This window comes from Clarias gariepinus, chromosome 3 (genome assembly GCF_024256425.1).
Source record: "Clarias gariepinus isolate MV-2021 ecotype Netherlands chromosome 3, CGAR_prim_01v2, whole genome shotgun sequence".
NCBI lineage: Eukaryota > Metazoa > Chordata > Actinopteri > Siluriformes > Clariidae > Clarias > Clarias gariepinus.
The window spans coordinates 40,793,842-40,817,500 of NC_071102.1; the positions used below are offsets into that span (position 1 = coordinate 40,793,842).

At 40.4% G+C, this 23,659-nt stretch overlaps 1 protein-coding gene across 1 annotated transcript in view; it reads left to right on the plus strand.

The window, feature by feature from the left end:
* The window catches only part of mgat5 (alpha-1,6-mannosylglycoprotein 6-beta-N-acetylglucosaminyltransferase), a 98,369-nt gene that overhangs the window by 65,967 nt on the left and 8,743 nt on the right, over window positions 1-23,659 (plus strand). Inside the window, exons 8-12 of the mRNA XM_053491362.1 lie at window positions 285-454; window positions 563-697; window positions 5,629-5,762; window positions 8,780-8,913; window positions 20,288-20,437. Coding sequence (XP_053347337.1) covers window positions 285-454; window positions 563-697; window positions 5,629-5,762; window positions 8,780-8,913; window positions 20,288-20,437 — 723 coding nt within the window. The remainder of the gene's footprint in view (window positions 1-284; window positions 455-562; window positions 698-5,628; window positions 5,763-8,779; window positions 8,914-20,287; window positions 20,438-23,659) is intronic.

Sequence of the window (23,659 nt, forward strand, 5' to 3'; positions counted from 1 at the left end):
ATGGTACGAAAAATAATTAACACTGTGGCAAACAAAGTGGATAACGAGCTGGAGCAGGAATTTCAGTGACCTCAAAATAACTACACACACACACACACACACACACACACACACACACACACACACAAACACTCATTATTATAAAGCTGAACCTGTTTGTATGTGCAAAGATGTAATCTGGTAAATTAGTTCCCTTTCTCTCTCCGTGTGTGTGTGTGTGTGTGTGTGTGTGTGTGTGTGTGTGTGTGTGTGTGTGTGTGTGTGTGTGTGTGTGTGTGTGTTAGATCCTTGTACATCTAGGCCTGCTGACGAAGGAGTCTGGCTTTAAGATAGCTGAGAATGCGTTCAGCGGGGGTCCACTGGGGGAGCTGGTGCAGTGGAGTGACCTCATCACCACTTTATACCTGCTGGGCCACGACATCCGCATCTCAGCCTCCATCGCTGAGCTTAAAGAGTGAGACACACACACACACGTACACACACACACAGACACACAGAGTAAGTGACTGTCACCTCGATGTTCTCATTTCCTCCACCATGCTGTCTGTTTGTCTCACCACAGGATCATGAGGAAGGTGATGGGAAACAAGTCCAGCTGTCCCACGCAGGGTGATAAAGTGGTGGAGCTCATCTACATCGACATCGTGGGTCTGTCTCAGTTTAAGAAGACACTAGGGCCCTCGTGGGTGCACTACCAGTGAGTACAATCCGCTCTCTGTCCGTCTTTATTGCTCTCGCTCTGACTCACTCTTCACCGATGGTGGTAAGTCATGACAAGTGGACATGCACATAGTCGTCTGATGGGGTTTATAAGTTCAACCTGAGAATTAAGTCTGTGTATGTGAGGGAGAGAGAGAGAGAGACAAGCTTTATATTCATGGGATCATGTCTAGGGCGGCAACATACAGTCTAGCAGATTCTGATCGGGGATCAGAGTCAAAGCCAATATGAGTCGAATTTAAAAAACGTGTCGATTAAAGAAAAACAAACAAACAAAAAAAGTTAGTTAATTAAAAAAAAAAATGATTGAATAAAAGTCCATTTAAAAAAAAAAAAAAAAGAAGACTTGACTAAAAAAAAAAATCTGAGTCCAGAAAAAAGTTTAAAAAATGTTGATTTAAAAAAATAATTATAATTTTTTGTTTGTATTAAGAGTTAATTCATAAACTTGTGTCAAATAAGAATAAGTAAAAAAAAAAAAAAAAAAAAAGTTAATTTTGTTAAAAAATTAGTCAATTCCTTAATTCCCAGCCATTAATAACTGAGTCGCCCTTAAAACTCTGGCGTTGATTCCAAAAAAAAAAAAAAAAAGTATTAGTCTGAAGCTAGAACACAAACTTGGCACAGGTTTGACGCCGGATGCTCTTTTTCCCATTTTTATTCGTGGATGGGGTTTGGGCATTAGCAGAAAACCTACCACTGAGCCACCATCACCCCTATATGATTATAGTATATGAGTTATTAACAAGAATTCCATGCAAAGCCCATTCCATTCAAAAAATTCTTTTGAATACATCATGCTGTGCTGGAGCTTAAACACTGAAACACATTTGTAATTGTCATGACGAGGACAAACTTCATAATTTTTTTCTGTATTAATTCACTTTGACTTGTGCACAAATCTACATACAACTGATATGAAAAGGAAACCTGCTCACGCAGGAGAATAATTTCCTCTTAGACCTTGGGCTCCTGATCAGTGAGTCCGTGGAACAGCTCTTAAACGTTTTACAATGACTTTTATACACAGACACATGTTTTACTGAGACATCTTAAAAGGATTTAACAAACGCATGATGGCGTATGTCACGTTTTAACTGTAGATGGGGTAATGTAGTGCATTAGGAATTGCGTGGAGTTACAGCGGTACCTCAGCATACGAGTTTAATCCGTTATGGAGGCGAGGTGAAATTTCGTATTGCAAAACCTATTTCTCATAGGAAATGATGAAAATGCAGACAATCCGTTCAAGCCACCCAAAGATATTACCAGTTTTCAACACTATAGTCATATTTTTGCATAAAAACATTTAGAAAAGACATTTACTTTTTGCTACCGTACTTGCTAACATTCTTGGGACCCATGCGTGCCATGTCTTCACTTAATCTTGCACAAAAAGACTTGTAAAGTCGCGTCGTTTCGCTTTCCACTGAGACCAACAAGTTTTAAAAGGCTCCTGGATGCACATGCAACTTAGTCGCTGTTTGGTTCCTTCGCTAGTATGGCGGGATGTTCGCTAGTATGGCGGAAAATGTTCATGTTTATATGCCGATGTATTTATATCTGTAACTTGGGCTGGAAGCTTCCGACCCAGCTGTAGGGGCAGAGAATAAAGCCTGTACCCTTAAGACATACTGTGTATTTTGGACACAAGTCTAAATTAAACAGCAGTGAAGGTGGAGCAGCGTGTCATTGACTTATTCGTTCTTTCTCCTCCGCTCAGCCTGAAATTACCCAGACTCTGAGCCTTCATAGTTATTACTGACCCACAATTTCTTCACCTTTATCACAAATCAGTCTCTGCGGCACTCCCGGCCCCGAGCTCCGAAATCTCATCGAATCTCATTAGTGTGTGTCATGAGGCGTTCTGGAGGTGGATTTCATCGTCAAAGTTCCAGCATGGCCGTCCATGACTTAGCTTTTTTAAATCATTATTACCTGAAGATGTTTATCATTAACATTAACTGGCATTAACATCCTGATTATTTAGATGAAATTGGATAAAAAGTCAGGCTGTAGGATTCTGAATGCTCTAGAGCTTATTAATGTTTGACCAGAAAGAACAAAGTTATGCAGAGGGCTCCACCTTCTCCTTGCTTCAAGCTCGTCTCTCTCACACACACACACACACACACACACACACACACACACACACACACACACACACACACAGTGTTAGGGTGAGCATGAACTGCGGAAACATTAATCAGGTTCTCGCCTCCCACCTCGATGACAGTTAAGTTGTTAGCATTAGCTAGCGTTAGCTAGTCTATACTTTCCTTATATATTAGCCTTTTGTGCTAATCTAGCTAACGTGCATCTTTGTGATTAGCTTGCTTACCAGACCCTTCCAGGGCTGTCTCTAGTGACTTTCGCACTTTTTGACAAAAGGGAAAAACAGCTGTTTATTAAGTTTTATACAGCAATCGGACAACGGCGTATATAAAGTTTATATGGCGATTTTTAAAAATCGGAAAGCGATTAAATTGATTGAATTTTATACTGCGCGGTTAAATTACCAGTGTTGAATTAAAGCACAGTGTTAAACTGACACCATAAGGTATTTACGGAGACACCTCGGCATACGATTCGCCCAGACTTGTAAATTTTTGCTTTGAAAACTAACATTTTTAAAGAAATTTGCTTCGGCATGTGGAACATTTTTTATTTTTTATTTAATTTTTATTTTTCCCCCGATTTTTTCCCTAATTTAGTCGTAGCCAATTCCTCCCCGTCACTAGGGGGCTCCCACATTAGGGCTACTACTACCACTCAGCCGGGAGGGCAAAGACTACTGTATCACGTGTTTCCTCCGAACCGCGTGACGCCAGCCGACCGCATCTTTTCGAACTGCTTGCTTACGAACCGTTAGGGGCGGAGTAACACACTCGGAGGAAAGCGCTAACCGCTCCTTCCGCGTGCGCGAGCTCACAGACGCCCCTGATTGGCTGTAGAGCCGTGATTAATGTGGGAGCACAAAGTACCTCTCATCACTCCCCTCTGAGAGAGCTCGGCCAATCAGCTCTCTCTAGACCTCCGGCTGTGAGATGTTACAGCATCACCCGGGGCGACCTCCGGATAATAGGGCGAGCGCTTTACCACTGCGTCACTCGGAGGGCCCATGGAACATTTTTGGCACTTCTAGTTGTTGGTGCGTCTGATCGCAGTTCAGCATGGCACTATGGGTCACAGGAATGTTATCAAGGACGGTAGGAGGAACTAAAGGGGGTCAGTTTCAGTTTCTTCTTTTAAAGCAGCCGATGCGGAGGGGAATCGTAAATTAAGGCTAAATGTTTTGATTTGTTTTTATATGCAAAGAAATGATCATAGTGTTGGAAACTGATCGTATCGGTAATATGCATGAAATGCGTTTTAAATCCCGAGGTACCGCTGTATGTACAGTAGGTTCAGTTGGACTTAAATGAACTGAAAGTTCTGAAAGTGTTAAACATTGATGATTTTACCATGTAGGCATACGAATCAATACGAGTTCATATCTCACAGCAAATAAAAGCCTAGTTATTACCTATAACTCATTAAGTATTTAGCGTCGTATTTTACATTTGAAAATCAAGCAGGGTTTTACAATTGAATATTATAAACATATACTGAATAAACAGTATTACGATCAGAGTATTAACATTTAAACCAAGTGCTTCGTCAGATGAATCCTCTTCACGCGGGTTAAGAACCTGTTTAAGGTACGCTGATCTTAAATGATAATCGACTTGTCCTGTTTTCCAAAAAAAAAAGCACTTGGCAGCAGGACTCTAAAGACAATTTGACATTTCCTCCTCTCTGTGATTTCGATAAGGTTTTATAAGGTTAACAGGGAGGCCAGCTGTATGCAGAATCCAACACGAGCACACGAGTGAAAGAGCTTTAATCCGGCTATGACAGTCAGGGGATTTGAGCTATATAAGCAGTTAATTACGACGATATAAAATATTGACTTAGGAGTAACCGCAGGACCTGAAATTAACCATTCTATTAATTAAACCTCTAACTAACGTTGTATGAAGTATCTTGAAGGAACATGAGGCACCCGGGCGGTGATACAGCGGGCGGGAAAATCCAATTTTAAAGGGAACATATGATTGACAATTTAGTCATTTTTAGACCTTCAGATACTGTACAGTACGTCTTCAGTGTGTTTGTTTGTTTTGGCCAGAGCTAAAACCAGCCAATCAGATTCCCCCCCTAATGTGAGCTCATATTAGGAGACTCTTCTAGTTCATATATTTGCTGTAGTAGCTCATTTACATAGACACCGAAACAGCGTGTTTGGAAGAGGAGCGTTTCAGATGGAGCACTAACAAACAAGATGCTGCTTTTGTCTTATTCCAAGCAAATTCCTAACCATTTTTTATTTATTTATTTTTTAATTAAAGGTCCGATTTCTGTAACGAGTAATCACAGGTCTTAGACCTTCCCCTAAGTGTATGTGTATATTTTCGTAGCTATAATACCCTCTCGGATAATGCTTTTAATTTTTTTTTTTTTTTAAAGCCTCTCATCCTCCTCCAAATGCCCGGGGGTGGGGCTCTTCTTTTATGACATCACAATAGGCCGAAAATCTAACTGGCTTGTTTAGACCTCGAGCAGTACAACAATGGACGATTGTTTTTACACACTTTACATGTATAGTAAATCTATTGATCTGTTTAATGGTGTAAAAAAGGAAACCAGCCTTAAGGATGTCAAACCAAGAAATGTACAAGAATCAGAATAAAAAATAAACTATTACAGCAGTTCTTTCCGTCTGGATGTCACGTATTCGCCTCACGTGTTAAATATTATAATGATAGATCTGAAAATCAGAGCAGCACTGCGTCATACAGACGAGACAGGGCAGATTAAAAAAAATAAAAAATCTAACTGTGCGTTGTTGTGCGTCTTTGCTCCCAGGTGCATGCTGCGCGTGTTGGACTCGTTCGGGACGGAGCCGGAGTTTAACCACGCCCACTACGCTCAGTCGAAAGGCCACAAGACTCCGTGGGGCAAGTGGAACCTCAACCCTCAGCAGTTCAACACCATGTTCCGTAAGTGTGTGTGTGTGTGTGTGTGTGTGTGTGTGTGAGAGAATGAGCTCTTTTGTTAAGATATGGTACATGACATTCTCAATAAGCCCCTTGAGGGTTTTTTTTTTTCATGACCGAAAGAGAACACTTATGGGTTTCATTACGTGTGTGTTGTGTGTGTGTGTGTGTGTGAGAGTTATTGTATAACTTTAAATCCACATTGCTGTATCTTGTGTCTTGATTGACCTTTTTTTTTTTAAAGTTTGCAGAGTAACACGTCCTCTAATGTGCGGTGAAGCTTTTATTCCACGTGTGCCAGTGCGTAACATCTGGACACGTCGCCTCGTCATTAGTCAAACTTTGATTTTAGTCATTAATCATCTGGATGAGTGGTTTATACACAGCATGAGAACATACTGTCTTGTTGGCTGAAGCTTTTCAAAGTTCCCCCGTCCCTACACACACACACACACACACACACACACACACACACACACTCACACACACACTGATCAACTTATTACATCAGCGCCGTCAAATCCTTCATTCTGATTGGTCAGAGAGACAATCTTGATCAACACAGATCCTCACACATGCTTTATTCTTAAAAGTGATCTTTGTGTTAAACCCGGATATGTTTTAACACTTTGATCTTGAAGTGGTTACCGCTGGCGCCCACGACGGATACGTGTCTTTTCCACTGGGTTGATAAGTACACCCCCGTCATCCTGCTTCAGTGCAATTTTTTTTTTATATGATATGAAAAGTAGGACGGAAACAGTTAGATATATCCAGAGTGTATAAGAAAAAACTATATATACACGAGGTCAGAGCAGGGGCAAAACACAACCAACAACAATAGATAACAACAACAAGGACGATTCTGCACATGATGGAAATAATTCTAATTAAGAAGCCAGAATCTAATGTTAGGAATAAAATCATTAAAAAAAACGAAATATCCAGAAAGACATCCTTTTAAGAGATGGAGACATGATCGTTCCTTTCTTTGTTCCATTTATTTTGACTTCGACTATTGTGAAGCAGTTGTTAAAAAGAGAAAAAAAAATAAAGCCAGTTCACGGCCGTGTGATTAGACTGGCTGAAATGAGCGCTGCATTCAGGGTTGGGCTGCTGATTGTGAGTGTGAGCGTGTAGCCATGTGTGTGTGTGTGTGTGTGTGCACACAGGAGGGGGCATGTTCCATTTATATTGCCATTTCTGATTTCCACAAATTTTACACAAATTGCATTATGGGCCGGCTGGCTTCTAAATCTCATCCCACACCCTGATTGGATCTGATGGCGGCAGCAACACAGTCCAGATGCTCTCTCGGGCCAAACAATGGTGTACATTCACACTCACACACACACACACACACACACAGTCCATATCTAATACTGTACAGTTCTGCATCTGGTTCTTTAATTTGATTGTTTATGCTCATGTGTGTAACATAACTGAATCGACACTCGCATTGCATAAAGTTCAAAAGGACAGAATAATAAAACATTCTGTAAGTTGTTGTGGCTGTTTAGATTCTCAAAAACCTCAGTATTATTATAGATCTTCTCCTAAAGTGATATAGGAATAAAACTCTTGTGAACAGGTTTATTTTGCTATAACAGAACAGCTTTATTCCTTTTATATTACATTACTTTGGATGTTATGGAATGGTAGCAACAGGTTCTTAAGTCCACAAAAGAAAGAAAAAAAGAAAACTTCTGTAAGTTACTGATCGGAAAAAAGTTGGTGGTTCAAGCCCCGGCTTCAAAAGGCCGCCATTGTTGGGCCCTTGAGCAAGGCCCTAAACCCTATCTGCTCCAGAGGCGCCACATCATGGCTGACCCTGCGCTCTGATCCCATCTATGGACGGTAAATGCGAAGAAAGAATTTCACTGGACACTGGTGTTACCTTAAACACATCTCCTGTTATTATACTGAACGTCCAGCCTCCTAACACACAGTATGACTGCAGATCGATCCCTGCTATCCGTTATCACCCAGATGAGGATGGGTTTTTTTGTTGAGTCTCTGGGTTCCTCTAAAGGTTTTGTTCATGTTGCCATCTCAGGAAGGTTTCATCTTCGGCTTGTTCATCAGCGACAATCTGATCATTTTGATGCATCACATTTTATTCTCATTTCCATCATTTTCTTTTGATTCTGTAAAGCTGCTTTGCGACGTTTGACCATTGTTAAAAAATTCAATTGAATTAAACTGTGCCGTAATGTATAGGTGACAAAGCCTTTTTTGTTTTGTTTTGGGTGAAAAAAATGGGTCGTTACCATAGTAACGCTAATGTCTGACATTGAATTGAAAAAAAAACGCAATTTGAATTTATCGTAATTTCGATGAGAGGTGCGGTTATTGAAAAAACGACTCAACACAGGTTGGAGCAAAGCTAATCGATAAAGCCGATTTTTTTATAACAGCGTGCCCGAATCGATGCTTCAATAAAATAATGAAACGCTCAGCATGTTGATGATATTTGAGATATGATCAAAAAAGCTTAGTGAGATCAGAATATCCGTATCTTAAATTCATCAAAAAGCGAGCTGAGCATTCGAAACGCGTTAAATCAGTTGTATCGTGCTAACGGGATGCCCACTTCTAATGAGTGAACATGGGTGAAGTTTCACACAGATGGCACCGGGGTGAAGCTCTGCCAGCTCGCTGTTACCCAGACGACCTTTTGGTCTCCTGTTCCCATAGTAACTGTCTCTCACTTGGCAACATTGACCCACCCTGTGATCATTTCTCTCTCTCACACACACACACACACACACACACACAAGCCTAATATGAGCCCTCTCGTTGTCCCCTCTTAACCCCCATGTTCTTGGTGTAAAATAAATATTATTAGTAGAAATAATCTGATCACTTGATCCCATCTTAATCAACACGTTTTCTGTTTATTGACATTTAGTCCTACAAATGAGCTTTGATCCTCTGGTTGGCGCGTCCGTATTTGATTTCGTTTCCTTGTTTTGGGAGAAGAAGAATGCCCTTTTTTTTTTCTTTCTTTGTTCTTGCAGCTCACACACCTGATAACAGTTTCCTGGGCTTCGTGGTGGAGCAGCACCTGAACGCCAGCGACATCCGACACATCGACGATGTCAAGCGCCAGAACCAGTCGCTCGTCTACGGGAAGGTCGACAACTTCTGGAAGGTGTGTTTTCTCTGATACCTGTAATGATCTGGTATTTATGTGAGCATGCCGATTGGGGTCATACTGTGAATTTGTGGCTCGAGATGATCTCAGGATCTTCTACACAACTCCTTTATTCAGTGCAGGTAATCAATGTCACACTCAAGGACATCATTATTATTTTTAGACAAACCTTGGGAACTAATGCACTGCGACCACCCGGGATGAAAATGTGTCAGTAGTTCAGAGTGCGCCCCCTGTAGGAGTAAAAAGAAACAGACGTTTTATCGCATCAGATGTTCAAAAACTCAACATTGAGTGCGCGGGTTGTGTTGCAGGGCCTCTAACGTACGCGGTGTTTCGAATAAATGGCACGTGCGATGTTTTGAGATGTGTGTAAGAGTGTGTGGAGTGATTATTTTTGTTTCTAAATAAAGCAAAATATTTATTAGAAACCATTTTAGAAGATGTTTTAGTATTTACGAAAGTATGCGGCATAATTATTTTCATATTAATGAGGATAGATTCAGCGCGCTATAAGATACTTAGGTTTTTGGAGCCTTATGCTAGTAACCAAAGTTTTTTTATTCTCCACCATTTCTTTTCACTCATTAGCGAAAGGCCTACTGTGAACAACTGCTGAGAAGTCCATGTACTGTATATTAAAGCGTCTGCCAGGCGTTATCATTTTCCCCCCGTGCTGGAACCAGGAACGCAATAAACCCGTCGCCTTTATTTCATATTGATGTTCGTCATAGAAAATTTCAAACAAAACCATGGAAAAGCGTTTGCTTAAACTCGGCGGTTCCACCACGTTGTTTCCAAACGGCGTCCGATTTCTCTTTCACACATTTCTCCATTGTGAGCTCATGCCTGGTGTTGCCATCAAGACCCAGAGCTGTGTGTGTGTGTGTGTGTGTGTGTGTGTGTGTGTGTGTGTGTGTGTGTGTGTGTGTGTGTGTGTAAGACTGTGTGTGGACCAGTCACTACTTAGGGATATTAGAATTTAGTCTAGCCGCTGCAGTCTGATGAAGCAAAAACAAGCTGCTCATGAATATCAGACTGGAAGGTGTTTGGTGAAAGGTGAAACAGATTATCTAGTTGAGCTGGATTAGAAATCCTGCCATATCAAATGATTAACTTCGGATTAAACCAATTCAGAGTCACATTTATTTCTTTATCTTTTACTCAAAAGCGACTTTAAAGTATTGGCACTCTTTAAGAGCGTTGGGGCGAAATTATATGATTGGTGTTCAAGTCAAAGCGGGACTCAGCAAGGTCGGACATTCCTTCAAGACTCCAGAACGAACTAAATTATCGGATACATACATACATACAGTGGTGTGAAAAACTATTTGCCCCCTTCCTGATTTCTTATTCTTTTGCATGTTTGTCACACTTAAATGTTTCTGATCATCAAAAAACGTTAACTATTAGTCAAAGATAACATAATTGAACACAAAATGCAGTTTTTAAATGATGGTTTTTATTATTTAGGGAGAAAAAAAATCCAAACCTACATGGCCCTGTGTGAAAAAGTGATTGCCCCCCTTGTTAAAAAATAACTTAACAGTGGTTTATCAGACCTGAGTTCAATTTCTGTAGTCACCCCCAGGCCTGATTACTGCCACACCTGTTTCAATCAAGAAATTCAGACAAATGAGAACAAAAGTAATTGAGATATATTAGTCTGGTAAAGGTTATAAAGCCATTTCTAAAGCTTTGGGACTCCAGTGAACCACAGTGAGAGCCATTATCCACAAAGGTAAAAACATGGAACAGTGGTGAACCTTCCCAGGAGTGGCCGGCCGACCAAAATTACCCCAAGAGCACAGAGACAACTCATCCGAGAGGCCACAAAAGACCCCAGGACAACATCTAAAGAACTGCAGGCCTCACTTGCCTCAATTAAGGTCAGTGTTCACGACTCCACCATAAGCAAAAAGCACCACTTTTAAGCAAAAAGAACATTAAGGCTCGTCTCAATTTTGCTAAAAAACATCTCAATGATTGCCAAGACTTTTGGGAAAATACCTTGTGGACCGACGAGACAAAAGTTGAACTTTTTTGAAGGTGCGTGTCCCGTTACATCTGGCGTAAAAGTAACACAGCATTTCAGAAAAAGAACATCATACCAACAGTAAAATATGGTGGTGGTAGTGTGATGGTCTGGGGTTGTTTTGCTGCTTCAGGACCTGGAAGGCTTGCTGTGATAGATGGAACCATGAATTCTACTGTCTACCAAAAAATCCTAAAGGAGAATGTCCGGCCATCTGTTCATCAACTCAAGCTGAAGCGATCTTGGGTGCTGCAGCAGGACAATGACCCAAAACACACCAGCAAATCCACCTCTGAATGGCTGAAGAACAACAAAATGAAGACTTTGGAGTGGCCTAGTCAAAGTCCTGACCTGAATCCTATTGAGATGTTGTGGCATGACCTTATAAAGGCGGTTCATGCTAGAAAACCCTCAAATAAAGCTGAATTACAACAATTCTGCAAAGATGAGTGGGCCAAAATTCCTCCAGAGTGCTGTAAAAGACTCGTTGCAAGTTATCGCAAACGCTTGATTGCTGTTATTGCTGCTAAGGGTGGCCCAACCAGTTATTAGGTTCAGGGGGCAATTACTTTTTTTCACACAGGGCCATGTAGGTTTGGGGGTTTTTTTCTCCCTAAATAATAAAAACCATCATTTAAAAAACTGCATTTTGTGTTTACTTGTGTTATCTTTGACTAATAGTTAAATGTGTTTGATGATCAGAAACATTTTGTGTGACAAACATGCAAAAGAATAAGAAATCAGGAAGGGGGCAAATAGTTTTTCACACCACTGTATATCCATACATTTTTTTTTTTTTTCAAATCAGGCGTTCCCCTCACTGAATGTTCACGGGAAAACAGCGTTCTTTAAACCCTTGGCTTAATCTCTGTGGCTAAGAGTCTCGTCACCCTGCTGTGATGACCATGGGATATTTCGTACACGTCCTGGTTTGGCTTGAACAGATGATCTAGTTGACCATCATATATGATTTGGATCTTACTGAACAGCCCAGTTTCTGAAACGTTACAGAAATAAAAATCGGTCAGTTACTTTTACTGTCCGTCACAATGTACTATAAAATATTTTTGCTGTGTATTTTTTTGTGTGTGTACATAAGAATTGTATTTCAATTAATGTTTCAGAAACCATGCTTTTTTTATATTAGTGTGTGTAGAGTGTTATATTATAGCTGTTTTCCTATGGACACACACCCAACACTTTCATAGCTACTATATTGGTAAAGATTTGAAATTGACACAAATTTAAGACGAGCGCTGAATCCCTGCAGGTCTTTAAAAAGGCCTCAGACCCCTAAGGGTTCATTTATTTTAGTGTACTTGACTAGCTAACTACTGTACCTACCTAGTGTGTAGTGATGGGAAGTTGGGAATCATTTTAGTGACTCGGTTCTTTCAATCTCGCTCATCAAAATGAACAAATCTTTTTTTTTTTTGAGTCATTTAGTTCAGTTCGTTCTTTTTTCATGAGAAATAAAATAAAATGTTTACATTATTAATAAAAAGACCTCCAATACATCTACATACACAAATTTTGACTATAGTTCCAGTAATGAAAATATTACAATGCAGCTAAGGACATATTATAATAAACAGAATGAGTAGCTCACCTCTTATATCTTCTAGTCAGAGTCGTTCGGTTTTTTTTATCTATTGCACTGCGTAGCGTCTATGGGAGTCACGTGACAAAAAAACGAATGACTCGGAGTAGAAGCGTCATTGAGAACGAATCGCTCAATTCTGTTTCCTGTACATAATCTACGGAGGTTTTGCGATGATTTGCGCATGCGCGCCCAGTAGAACATAAACGAATCACTCTCCGAGATACTCGTTCTTCTGAGTCGCGTTAAAGATTCGTTCAAAACGAATGAATCGTTCATGAACGAGCCATCACTACTAGAGTGTCTGTGTAAAGTGAAGCTCATTACCTGAACAATAACATCCTCCGTTTTTTTTTTTTAAATAATGACAATCAAGATGATGAGAATAATCTGTAATTATTGTACCATGTAATTTTATGCCATGAGACTGCTGTAGAACAATCAGTTAGCATCAAGCCCGTTACCTGCTCTATCTGGAGAGTTTAAATCATTTCCTTTGCAGAGTTGGACACTCCGGCTTCAGAAAGTAAAAGTCCTGGCGCCCGTGTATTTGTTCCATCTGTTCAATAAACCAGCTGATTCTGATTAGCACAACTCTTCAGCCGGATACGACTAAGCGGGAACTCATTAGTGACATCACCTGTTTGTTTTTTTTATATAGGAAGAATATCAATACCTGGCATAAGTTGTCTTAATACTGTTGGTCACCGCTCGTCAACGCTAACGAGTTCTCGTTACAGCGGTTTCAGTAGGTAATGAGGCATTATATGTAAAGGAGCTCACACACGTGGTTATAATTACCGCTTGTAGATGCAGCTATTGGCGCGTGTACTGTATGTAATGCTAATAAGTTACTAGCCCTTAGGGGTCGATGATGTCGCTGATATCAGAAATAAAAAAATGTTCTCCATGCTAACCCGCTAACCGCTCCCGCCCTGGCTTGGAAGCGGGATGTAAATGTAAAATGTTCTCTTCTAAAGAACTGCATGATAAAAGTAACATGATCTTCGTCTGAAATAAATCACTGCACAAAAAGAAATCACTGCATTTGACTAAAACATTTCATTTTATTTTATTACATAATAATAATATTAATAATAATAACCTTGCTACCTGGATTGTGTTACGCTAACTGAGACTTGTTATAGCACTTGCATGTCATTGCTCTTTGCTTATTTTTTTATTTTATGTGCTTTAATAAAAAATATATATATAAAAAAAAAATATATATATATAAGCAGGATATTTGACAAAAAAACATATATTTGTATAGTTCTAAACGCATTGAGAGTTTTTACCTGCTCACTTTTTGTTATGACATCATGTAAATTACACAATGACGTCATTTAGCGACTTTTAGGATAGCCAATGGCTACTTTCCTTACTGAGGAGTTGGCAACACTGAACCCAAAACTATTACCAATTTCCAACACTACATTAGAATTTTTATGTAAAAACAATCAATATGTATGTAAACGATTCCAGTTTAATGTTTATTGCCAAATATCGGTTTATTATTGTTTATTATTACTTTTTTAAGTTCAGTGGTTAAGGTTTTGGACTCTAGTCCAGAAGGTCCCAGGTTCAAAACCACACCACCACAAAGTTACCAGTGTTGGGCCTTTGAGCGAGGCCCTTGAGCGAGGCCCTTAACCCTTAAGATGTATAATGAGATCGAAATGTAAGTCCCTCTGGACACGGCCGTCTGCCAAACACTGTTAGTGTCTCATTGTTGTCCAGTGTGTTGCTTCATCTGTAATACCGTGTGAGTGATAAGTTTACTTTTTATATGCTTGTAAACTTTGCACGTACTGTATTTAAATTTTTTTTTTACGCTGGTGAATTATTAATGGAAATGTAAATTATTTCACAGCGATCCAGCTGTCACTTAGAATTTCATGAAACGTTTTAGCGCTGACTTAAAGGAAATGAAGGTGAAGTTATTAACGTCAGGGGTGCTGGATGTGACGCACGACAGCAAAGAGTCGAGCTACAACAAAAAGGTCACACACACACACACACACACACACACACACACACACACACACACACACACACACACACACACACACACACAAACACTTCTGTATGACACTGCAGTAACCTTGGACAAAACTGTTCGTATGCTGATAGTGAAATCTGAGTGTGTGTGTGTGTGTGTGTGTGTGTGTGTGTGTGTGTGTGTGTGTGTGTGTGTGCGCACGCACGTGTGTTACTCTAGCCAAAGATTGTCTTTATTAGCATTTCAAAAGCCTACAGACATATCCTCTCATCTCTGTCCAGATAACCTGGTACACACACACACACACACACACGCACACACACACACACACACACACACACAGCATCTATATGCAGCTCCTGCTCTCTCCCTGCTGTTTTACAGCCCTATAAAACTACTTTATTTTCTTTAATTAAAATGCTCTTCTGAGGCTTGGATCCCATGTTCGGATCGCTCCTGTCTCACACACACACATGCGCGCACACACACACACACACACACACACACACACACACACACACAGTCTTGGCTAATGGTTGCATTTGACGTCTGGATGCAAAGCTAGGTTTGAACTGCATTTCTCAAGTCTCAGGCTCTGAACACACACACACACACACACACACTTTTTTTTTTTTTGCATTCTTTTTTTTTTTTTCAACTGGGTGTTAGCTAGACGCCTATAAATAATGTAGTGTGAATTGATGTACACATGCACATCTCTTCTTTTTTTTTTTTTTTTCAACCGCAGCCAGGCCTGTTTGTGTATCGTGTGTGTGTGTGTTTGTGTGTTTGTTTGCAGACACTCAGAAGCTCAGTGGCTTCCTTAGAAATGATGACTCATATGTTAGCTTGTTCTCATCATCTCGATGCACACGTAATGTAGATACTGACATCATACTCGGCTCCGTTTGTGTTCAGACGTAAATAATAACGAGTTTAATAGTAATAATAATAATCGTTAATAATAATGAGTTTAATAAGAATCGTTAATAATAATGAGTTTAATAAGAATCGTTAATAATAACGAGTTTAATAAGAATCGTTAATAATAACGAGTTTAATTCGCGAGCGTGTGAAAGGAGTCAGCATTTCACGACAGTCTGATATTATTATTGAAATCATCACATTTTGTGACACGTTATGTCTTATTAAATATTTCTCCTGCTAGCTTTTTTTTTATTATTATTATTATGATTATTTATTAATTTTTCCTAATACAGATTAGCCTGCTTGCATAATAGACACTTCCGCGGAGCTATCTGCATCGCTCTTCATGGCCAGAGGGGAAACTGTTCAAGCGAGGTGCTTTTCAGGGACAGTGTACAATATCCACTTTGGAGTACTTTATTAATCCGCTTTTTTTTTTTTATTAACCAGCTTAATTCAGTTTTACTTCCTGTGCGTGAACAGGAAAATGAATTGTCTCTGCCTGGACATGCTTGATCGTGCTTGTATAATCTTATAAGATGTCCTCACAATCGCATGTCCTGACTAATAAAGCTGCAAGCAGCATTTAAGGGGGCCAAGCACTTAGTGTCCCAGTATTTCAAAGAAAGCACGAAGGAAAAAACTGGAGGCATTTGGACCATCAGAGCTTGTAGTTAGGGAGATACAGGAAGGCCTATACACATTCAGTGCAAAGTCAAGTCAAGTTTTGCAAAAGCAAATTTTGGGAAGCATTTTTTCGGCATTTGAGCGAACGAACCGAGCAAATGGCGAACGCCGGCTAAGTTGCGCGTACGCTCTGGATCCTTTCAACATTTGTTTGCATCCGTGGAAAGCCAAACAAAGCAAGGTTTCAGGGTTTTTTTATTTTGGGTTTTTGGCTTTTTGTGCAAGATTTAGTAAAGACATAGCACCATGGGTCTCAAGAATGTTGCAAGACGTCTCAAGGGCGGTAGCAAGACGTAAAGGGAGCCCCTTTCGGTATCATTTTTAAAGCAGCCATATCTATTTATGTCTTTTCTAAATGTTTTTATTTGCTAAAATATGATAACAGTGTTGGAAATTGGCAACATTGGTATATTTTTGGGTGGCTGAAACGAATTATCTGCATTTACAGTTGAAAATGAGTTCGCGTTATGAAATTTCACCTTATGAACTCGCCTCCGGGACGGATTAAATTCGTATTCCGAGGTACCGCTGTAGTAGGATCAGAATTTGGCACCAACTGCATGACTTCATAAACTCAACCTGCCTCGTGCCAGCTGTCCAAGCTGGTGGAGGTTGTGTAATGGTGTGGGGAATGTTACATTTGCACACTTTGAGCCCATTAAGACCAATCACTAATCTCAGCTATTTTAAGTATTGTTTCTGATCATGTGCATCCCTGTGCATGTCCACATCTCACCGTCTTCTAATGGATACTTCCAGTGTGATAATACACCATGTCAAAAGTCATCAAATCAGTTTCATGGACACGTCAATAAGGCTCAGCGTTCTCCAGTGGTCTTCTCGGTCACCAGATCCGAATCTGATCGAACACCTTTGGGAGGATGTAGAGCAGGTGGTTTACTGGCATGAGGTGCACCTGAGAAGTCCTCAGGCAATCATGTTAACATGGATCTCAACGGAACGTTTCCAGCATTTTGTGATATCTGTACCATGAGGAATTGAAGAAGTTTGGAGAGCAAACACAACCCCTACCCAGCATTAATAAAGAATATTTTGATATAAAGTGACTATCCATGACGAGACCAAATGGTAAAACATTGCTGAGAAACGCCCTCGCTTCACTTCCTGTTTGGTGACCTACTGTAGCATGCAAATTCATTCAAACTCAAAGGTTATGGCTATGGTTAAGGCCAAATAATTTGGGACATCTGATCGTCCCACATTTACAGTACGTGTATGTGTCTGTTAAGTGCTTCGCTCCAGGTGTTGAAGTTCTTTGCTCTTAGGCTTTCCGCTTGGCTGTGTGGATTCATGTTCATTCAGCCACCAGAGCTTAAGTGAGGTCAGACGTTGACTTTTGGCAAGGAGACCTGGGGTACAGTTGGTGTTCCAGTTCGTTCCAGATATGATAAGACCACTCAGTTTTTTCATACCATCCTTGACGAAGCACATCTTCGTGGACCTTGTGCAGAGGGGTATTTGAACATGTTTGTGCTAGGCCTGTTCGCTCCAGTGAAGGGAAGCTACATTGCAAAGACATACTGGACAGTTTCTGTCAGCTTTGTGGGAGGACTTTGGGAAAGGTCTGTGTGTGTGTGTGTGTGTGTACAGTAATTGTCTTGGTTTCTACATTTTTGGGACATACAGTACAGTGCATACTGTATATGATCTCCTTTCTGAGATGCATCCTCATACCTGTTTGGTGATTGTGGGTTATGGATATGCAGTGTTTTAGATTAGCCTTGGTTGGTTTGTCCTGGTTAAAGGGACAGACTTTTTTTCAGAATGGAAGGAAAAAAGGTATGGTGGAGATTCGCCTCGACTTAGAGGAAAGTTTTTCGACTTACTTGTATGTTAAAATTTTCCTCCATTGGTGCAACTAGACTACCTGAGTGTTTACACCAAAAGTGCTATAAACTTGGCTGAGGCTTTTCTTTGTTACTCTGCCAAATTTCCAAAAGAGCTTTAAAACCTTTGGGCTGCTTCGAACTCCCATTTTGGAGGAAATGATACTTAAACTGGGAAAACACAATATTCCAAAGTGGTGTTTATCCACATCGTGCATCTTCTGCGCTCAGCCCATGTGCAGCTCGTCTTGACATTTCTTTTATACTAAGGTTAGGAATAAATTGTAGGTGTAATGTAGCGTTAGTTATTTACAGTAATCGTTATCATGTCTCAAACGTTCGCGTGTGACTTGCTGTCTAGTTTCTTAAGCTGGCATGCTTTTGTTATTGCTTTTTTTCCTGGTAATGCAGATAAGATCAGGTGTTAGTGTGGCAGCGTGCTAAAGAACATTTCCTTCCTTTATTGTAGTTATTCACTGAGCAAAACAAACTTAGACGTACATTAACATATTGAACAACCTTTTTCTCCATGGCAATATTTATTTACCAAAAATGAAGCCAAAAAAACCCCACAAAGGTAACACTACTGTAAGTCCCCCCTTACTGCTTTTACAGGAATTAAGAGGGTAAGTTGCAGCCAGGTGCTGCCAATCATCTGCCCTTGATGGATTTAATCACCAACAGGTATGCAGACCGTTTATTTGCATACCTGTTTGGGCAGTTTGCTGGTCTGGAGCATTTAGGTGTGTGTTAACACAATGCCAAAGAGGGAAAGTCATAAGCAATGGTTTTGGAGAAGCAATTATTGTTGTACATCAATCTGTAAGGAGTTATAAAAGTTTAGTTTCCAACCTTTTAAAGAGTGGACGTCCCAGCACATTTACCCCAAGCTCAGAGCAAATGTGGTTTGTTTGGAAGGCTTGGAAGAGAAACCTATTCTGTCTAAAACGAACACAGAAGCATGACTGAGGTTCACAAAACTACATCTGAACAAAGCTCATGGACGGATGAGACCAAAGTGGAGTTGTTTGGCCTTATCACCCAACACCATGTTTGTTGAAAACCAAACAACATTTCAGCAGAAAGACCTCAAACACACTGCCAAGCAGGGAAGTGGTTAGGGGTGATGGTTTGGTTTGTTTGTCAGTCACAGGACCTGGACACCTTGCAGTCGTTTGAGACAACACTCAACTCCTCTGTATACCAGAGTATTCTAGAGGCCTTCTGTCCGACACCTAAAGCTTGGTTTAAATGCAACAGGACCAGTAAATCTACATCAAAATGGCTGAAAAATTTAATTATCAAGGTTTTTGTAATGGCCTAGACAAAGTCCGGATCTTAACAACCCAGTTGTATTGCTGTGGCAGGTCCTTAAGAGAGCTGTGCAGAAGTGAATGCCCAAAAACCTCAATGAACTGGAGCAATGTTTTAAAGATGATTTAACAAAAAAAAAAATAATAATGTAAGAAACTGATAGTTATAATGGAAAAGATGACTTTTATTCATTACTTTTATTATGATATATATATATATATATATATATATATATTTAAGTTATTGCTGCTAAAGGTTATTGCTACATGCTATTAAATAGGTTTTTTTATTATTAAAAAAATTAAGGTTTTTTTTTTTGGCCCTTCAAGTGGCGCAGTGGTAAAGTGCTCGCCCTATCATCCGGAGGTCGCTGGTTCGAGCCCCGGGTGATGCTGTAACCTCTCGCAGCTGGAGGTCTAGAGAGAGATGATTAGCCGAGCTCTCTCAGAGGGGAGGGACGAGAGGTACTTTGTGCTCCCACATTAATCACGGCTCTACAGCCAATCAGGGGCGTCTGTGAGCTCATGCATGGGGAAGGAGCGGCTATCGGAGTGTGTTACTCCGCCCCTAATGGTGTGTGAGCAAGCAGTTCGAAAAGATGCGGTCGGCTGACGTCACGCGGTTCGGAGGAAACACGTGATAGTCTTCACCTTCCCGACTGAGTGGTAGTAGTAGCTTAATGTGGAAGCCTAGTGACGGGGAGGAATTGTCCACGAAAAAATCTGGAAAAATGAAAAAAAAATTTAATGGTGTATATCCTTTTTCATCTGCTGTTGTAGAATAGTGAGATCTGCTAAGATCAGATGATTGAACAGAATTGAAGAGGGGGGGGTGGCACAAACTTTTCCACATGGCTGTATCATTTTGACCTATGGATGATTTTTTTTTATAATACATCTATAAGCTTATTCTTGATCTTGGTTAGTTGTTGATCATTTATTCATTGCTTGATCTTACAGGATAAAAAGAAGTACTTGGACATCATCCACTCCTACATGGAGGTGCACGCGACTGTCCACGGCAGCAGCACTGTCCATTTGCCTGAATACGTCAAAAACCACGGCATCCTCAGCGGACGAGACCTGCAATTCCTGCTCCGCGAGACCAAAGTAAGCACACACACACACACACACACACACACACACACACACACACAAATCATCTATAAAAGTATGCCGACTGACAGCATTACGACATGCTAATTCATTAGCCATTCTCAAATAATAATTCTTATAAATAATTTGGCCTCCCACATGTTTAAGTCAATCTCATGTAAGTAAGTGTTTAAGAAATCTATAATTGCCCGAGTTGTTGATGTATCTTATCTTTGTTAAGGACGGCCATAACTTGTTTCCTGCACCATATGTCTTATGCAAATTTAAAGAATTAAAATTCACTCCGGCTTATTTGCATAGGAGTAAAGATATGGAAAGGTGAAACAAGCCAAGGATTCTCTCAGCCTGTTGTCACAGAATGACGTACGTTTGCGCTTAGCTGGCTCTTCTCGCGGCGTTAGAGCTCACGTACTGTAGGTGACGATGTCGCTCGAGCCTGAAGGTCTCCGAGTTTCTGTGCTTAAACTTCACACGTGATGGCATGCTTTGTGTAAGACGATTTCCATAGTATTTATAACGGCACAGATATGTTTTGCTTTGACGTTGTCGCAAAGCAGCTTTACACAATTTTAGAGCTTTTGCGGCTGAATGCGGTCGTTTGTTGTACTCAGTGACTCTCAGCCGTTTGTTGCATCTTTGCAGTGATACACAGACGTGTGTTTGGCTTCTGCAGTGGTACACTGATGTCTGTTGCATCTCTTCAGTGACACATAAGCGTTAATGACCGCAGTTACACTACAGATGTCCTTTGCTTTTGTTATGAGATGTCCACAGTGACACATTGTTGCATCTTTGCAGTGAAAGACATATTTGTTGTGTCTTTGCAGCGGTACGGAGATGTTTGTTGCGACTTTGCGGTGAAAGAGATGTTTGTTGCGACTTTGCAGCTATGTGGAGATGTTTGTTGTGTCTTTGCAGCGATACGGAGACGTTTGTCGCATCTTCGGAGATGTTTGTCGCGTCTTCGGAGATGTTTCTCGCGTCTTTGCAGCGATTTCGAGATGTTTGTTGTGTCTTCGCAGCGATACGAAGGTTTGTTGCGTTCTCGCAGCGATTCTAAAATGGTTGTCGCGTCTTTGCAGCGATATGGAGATGTTTGTCGCGTCTTCGGAGATGTTTGTCGCGTCTTCGGAGATGTTCATTGCATCTTTGCAGCGATTCTGAGATGTTTGTTGCGTCTTTGCAGTAATACGGAGATGTTTGTTGCGTCTTTGCAGCGATACAGAGGTTTGTTGTGTTCTCACAGCGATACGGAGATGTTTGTTGCGTCTTTGCAGCGATACGGAGATGTTTGTTGCGTCTTTGCAGCGATACAGAGGTTTGTTGTGTTCTCACAGCGATACGGAGATGTTTGTTGCGTCTTTGCAGTGATACGGAGATGTTTGTTGCGTCTTTGCAGTCATTCGGAGGAGTTTGTAGCAAAATCTAAAAAAATAATATTGATTCAAGCTATTTTTGATGCTATATTAATGCATGATACTAACTATCGCATTATAAATTGAGTCTGCACCTAGGTATTGTGATAATATCGTATCCGTAGCTTTAAGGCTTAGTAGAATATTTACACTGTAAGGTCAGAGGTCGTTTTTCATTCTGTGTCTTGCTTGTTCTCTCGTCCTCAGTAGCTCTCAGTACAGTTATTAATAGTCGCTCTGTGTCAGCCTCTTACTGCCTCCTTTTTTTTCCACAGTCATGAATCTGTACTGCCTCCTACTGGCACAAATTGGAAATATATTCTATAAATTCATACTGTTAATCAAAACACACATAAACTTGCCAAGTATAAACCCATGGCTAAACACACGAGTTGCGAGACTATTAGTTCGCTACGACAAAAGTCGAGTTTTACTGCTGGTCATGTGTCTGTGCTGGCCGATCTGGTGAGTGTGTGCTTTTACTGTACTCCAGAAACCAGCAGATGAGTATGTAAGGGTGCCTTTGTACATTTTTCACCCTGAAACCCTTCTCTGTGGACACCAGTCCATGGAGCACAGGCCACTCTTTGTGCCCTTGTGTTTGTGGGGCGTTACGTTAACAAGCAGATTATTGTGGCTCACATACATGCAGCTACGCCGCTGGACTGACTCAGGCCTCCTCAAATATTTGCTCAAGTCATCAAGCGGAAAAAGGAGCGCTTGTAACCTTAAGCATAAGCTGAAGCGCTGTCTGAGAAAGATGGAGAGCGAGAAATGAAAGGGGGAAAAACGAAAAGGGAATGGTCACATGACTTGCTCAAGACACTTTCTTGTTCCTTTTTTTTTGTTTTTTTTTTTTGTATTTAATAAATCAGACCCAACTTTCCCAGTAAGCAGTACAGATACTCAGGTTAATAAGGAAATGCATGTGCAGTGTTTACCTTCTAAAATGGTGATAAAATAGATCAGGAGCAGGAACAAGCGCACGTTATTCCAACACGTGGGGGTGTAATAAGGTGGTTTGAAAAACCAATAAATCATTTTAATGGGAAACTGAAATGATAAATTTTTATAATCATGCAAATTAAAAGGGGTTAATTAGTCTAAAAAAATTGGATTATATAACACAAGATAATACACATTAGTGTTTGATCATCTTTTTTGTATAACTGTGTGTGTATAGGATAATTGCCGTTCTAGTAAGAAAAAGTATGAGCCTTTTGGAATTTTATGATTTTCTGCATTCAGTGTCTAAAAAAGTGATCTGATCTTCATCTAAGTCAAGAGTATTAACAAATATAATATGCCTAAAATAATAACACTTTTTTTTATCTTTCATGTCTTTTGAATAAGCATAAAACCTCATAAATAAAAGTTTCACAAACAATTGCACCCATAAAAAAGTGAACCCTTGAGTTATGACCTCATAAAAGCTAATTAGAGACAGGTGTTCGCATTCCCGCAGTCTTGTTAAGAGTTTGAAGGTGTGAACTAGAGCCACTTTGAGAATATGCTTATGTGAGTCATGCCTCCAGAGGATCCACGATTGAGTTCCATAAAGCTAGAAGGGGTTACAAAGTTATTTCAGAGACTTTAAAAAATTCACCAGTCTACGGGTAGAGCACATGGAGACACTTTGGAACTGTGGCTACTCTACCAGAATGTGGGCGCCCGGTCAAAATGACCCGAAGAGCACAACGAAGACTCAACGATGAGGTAAAGAAACGTCTACAGTACGTCAAGCATTGAACAAGTAGGACGTCCATGGCAGGACATCACAAAGGAAGCTGCTGCTCACCAA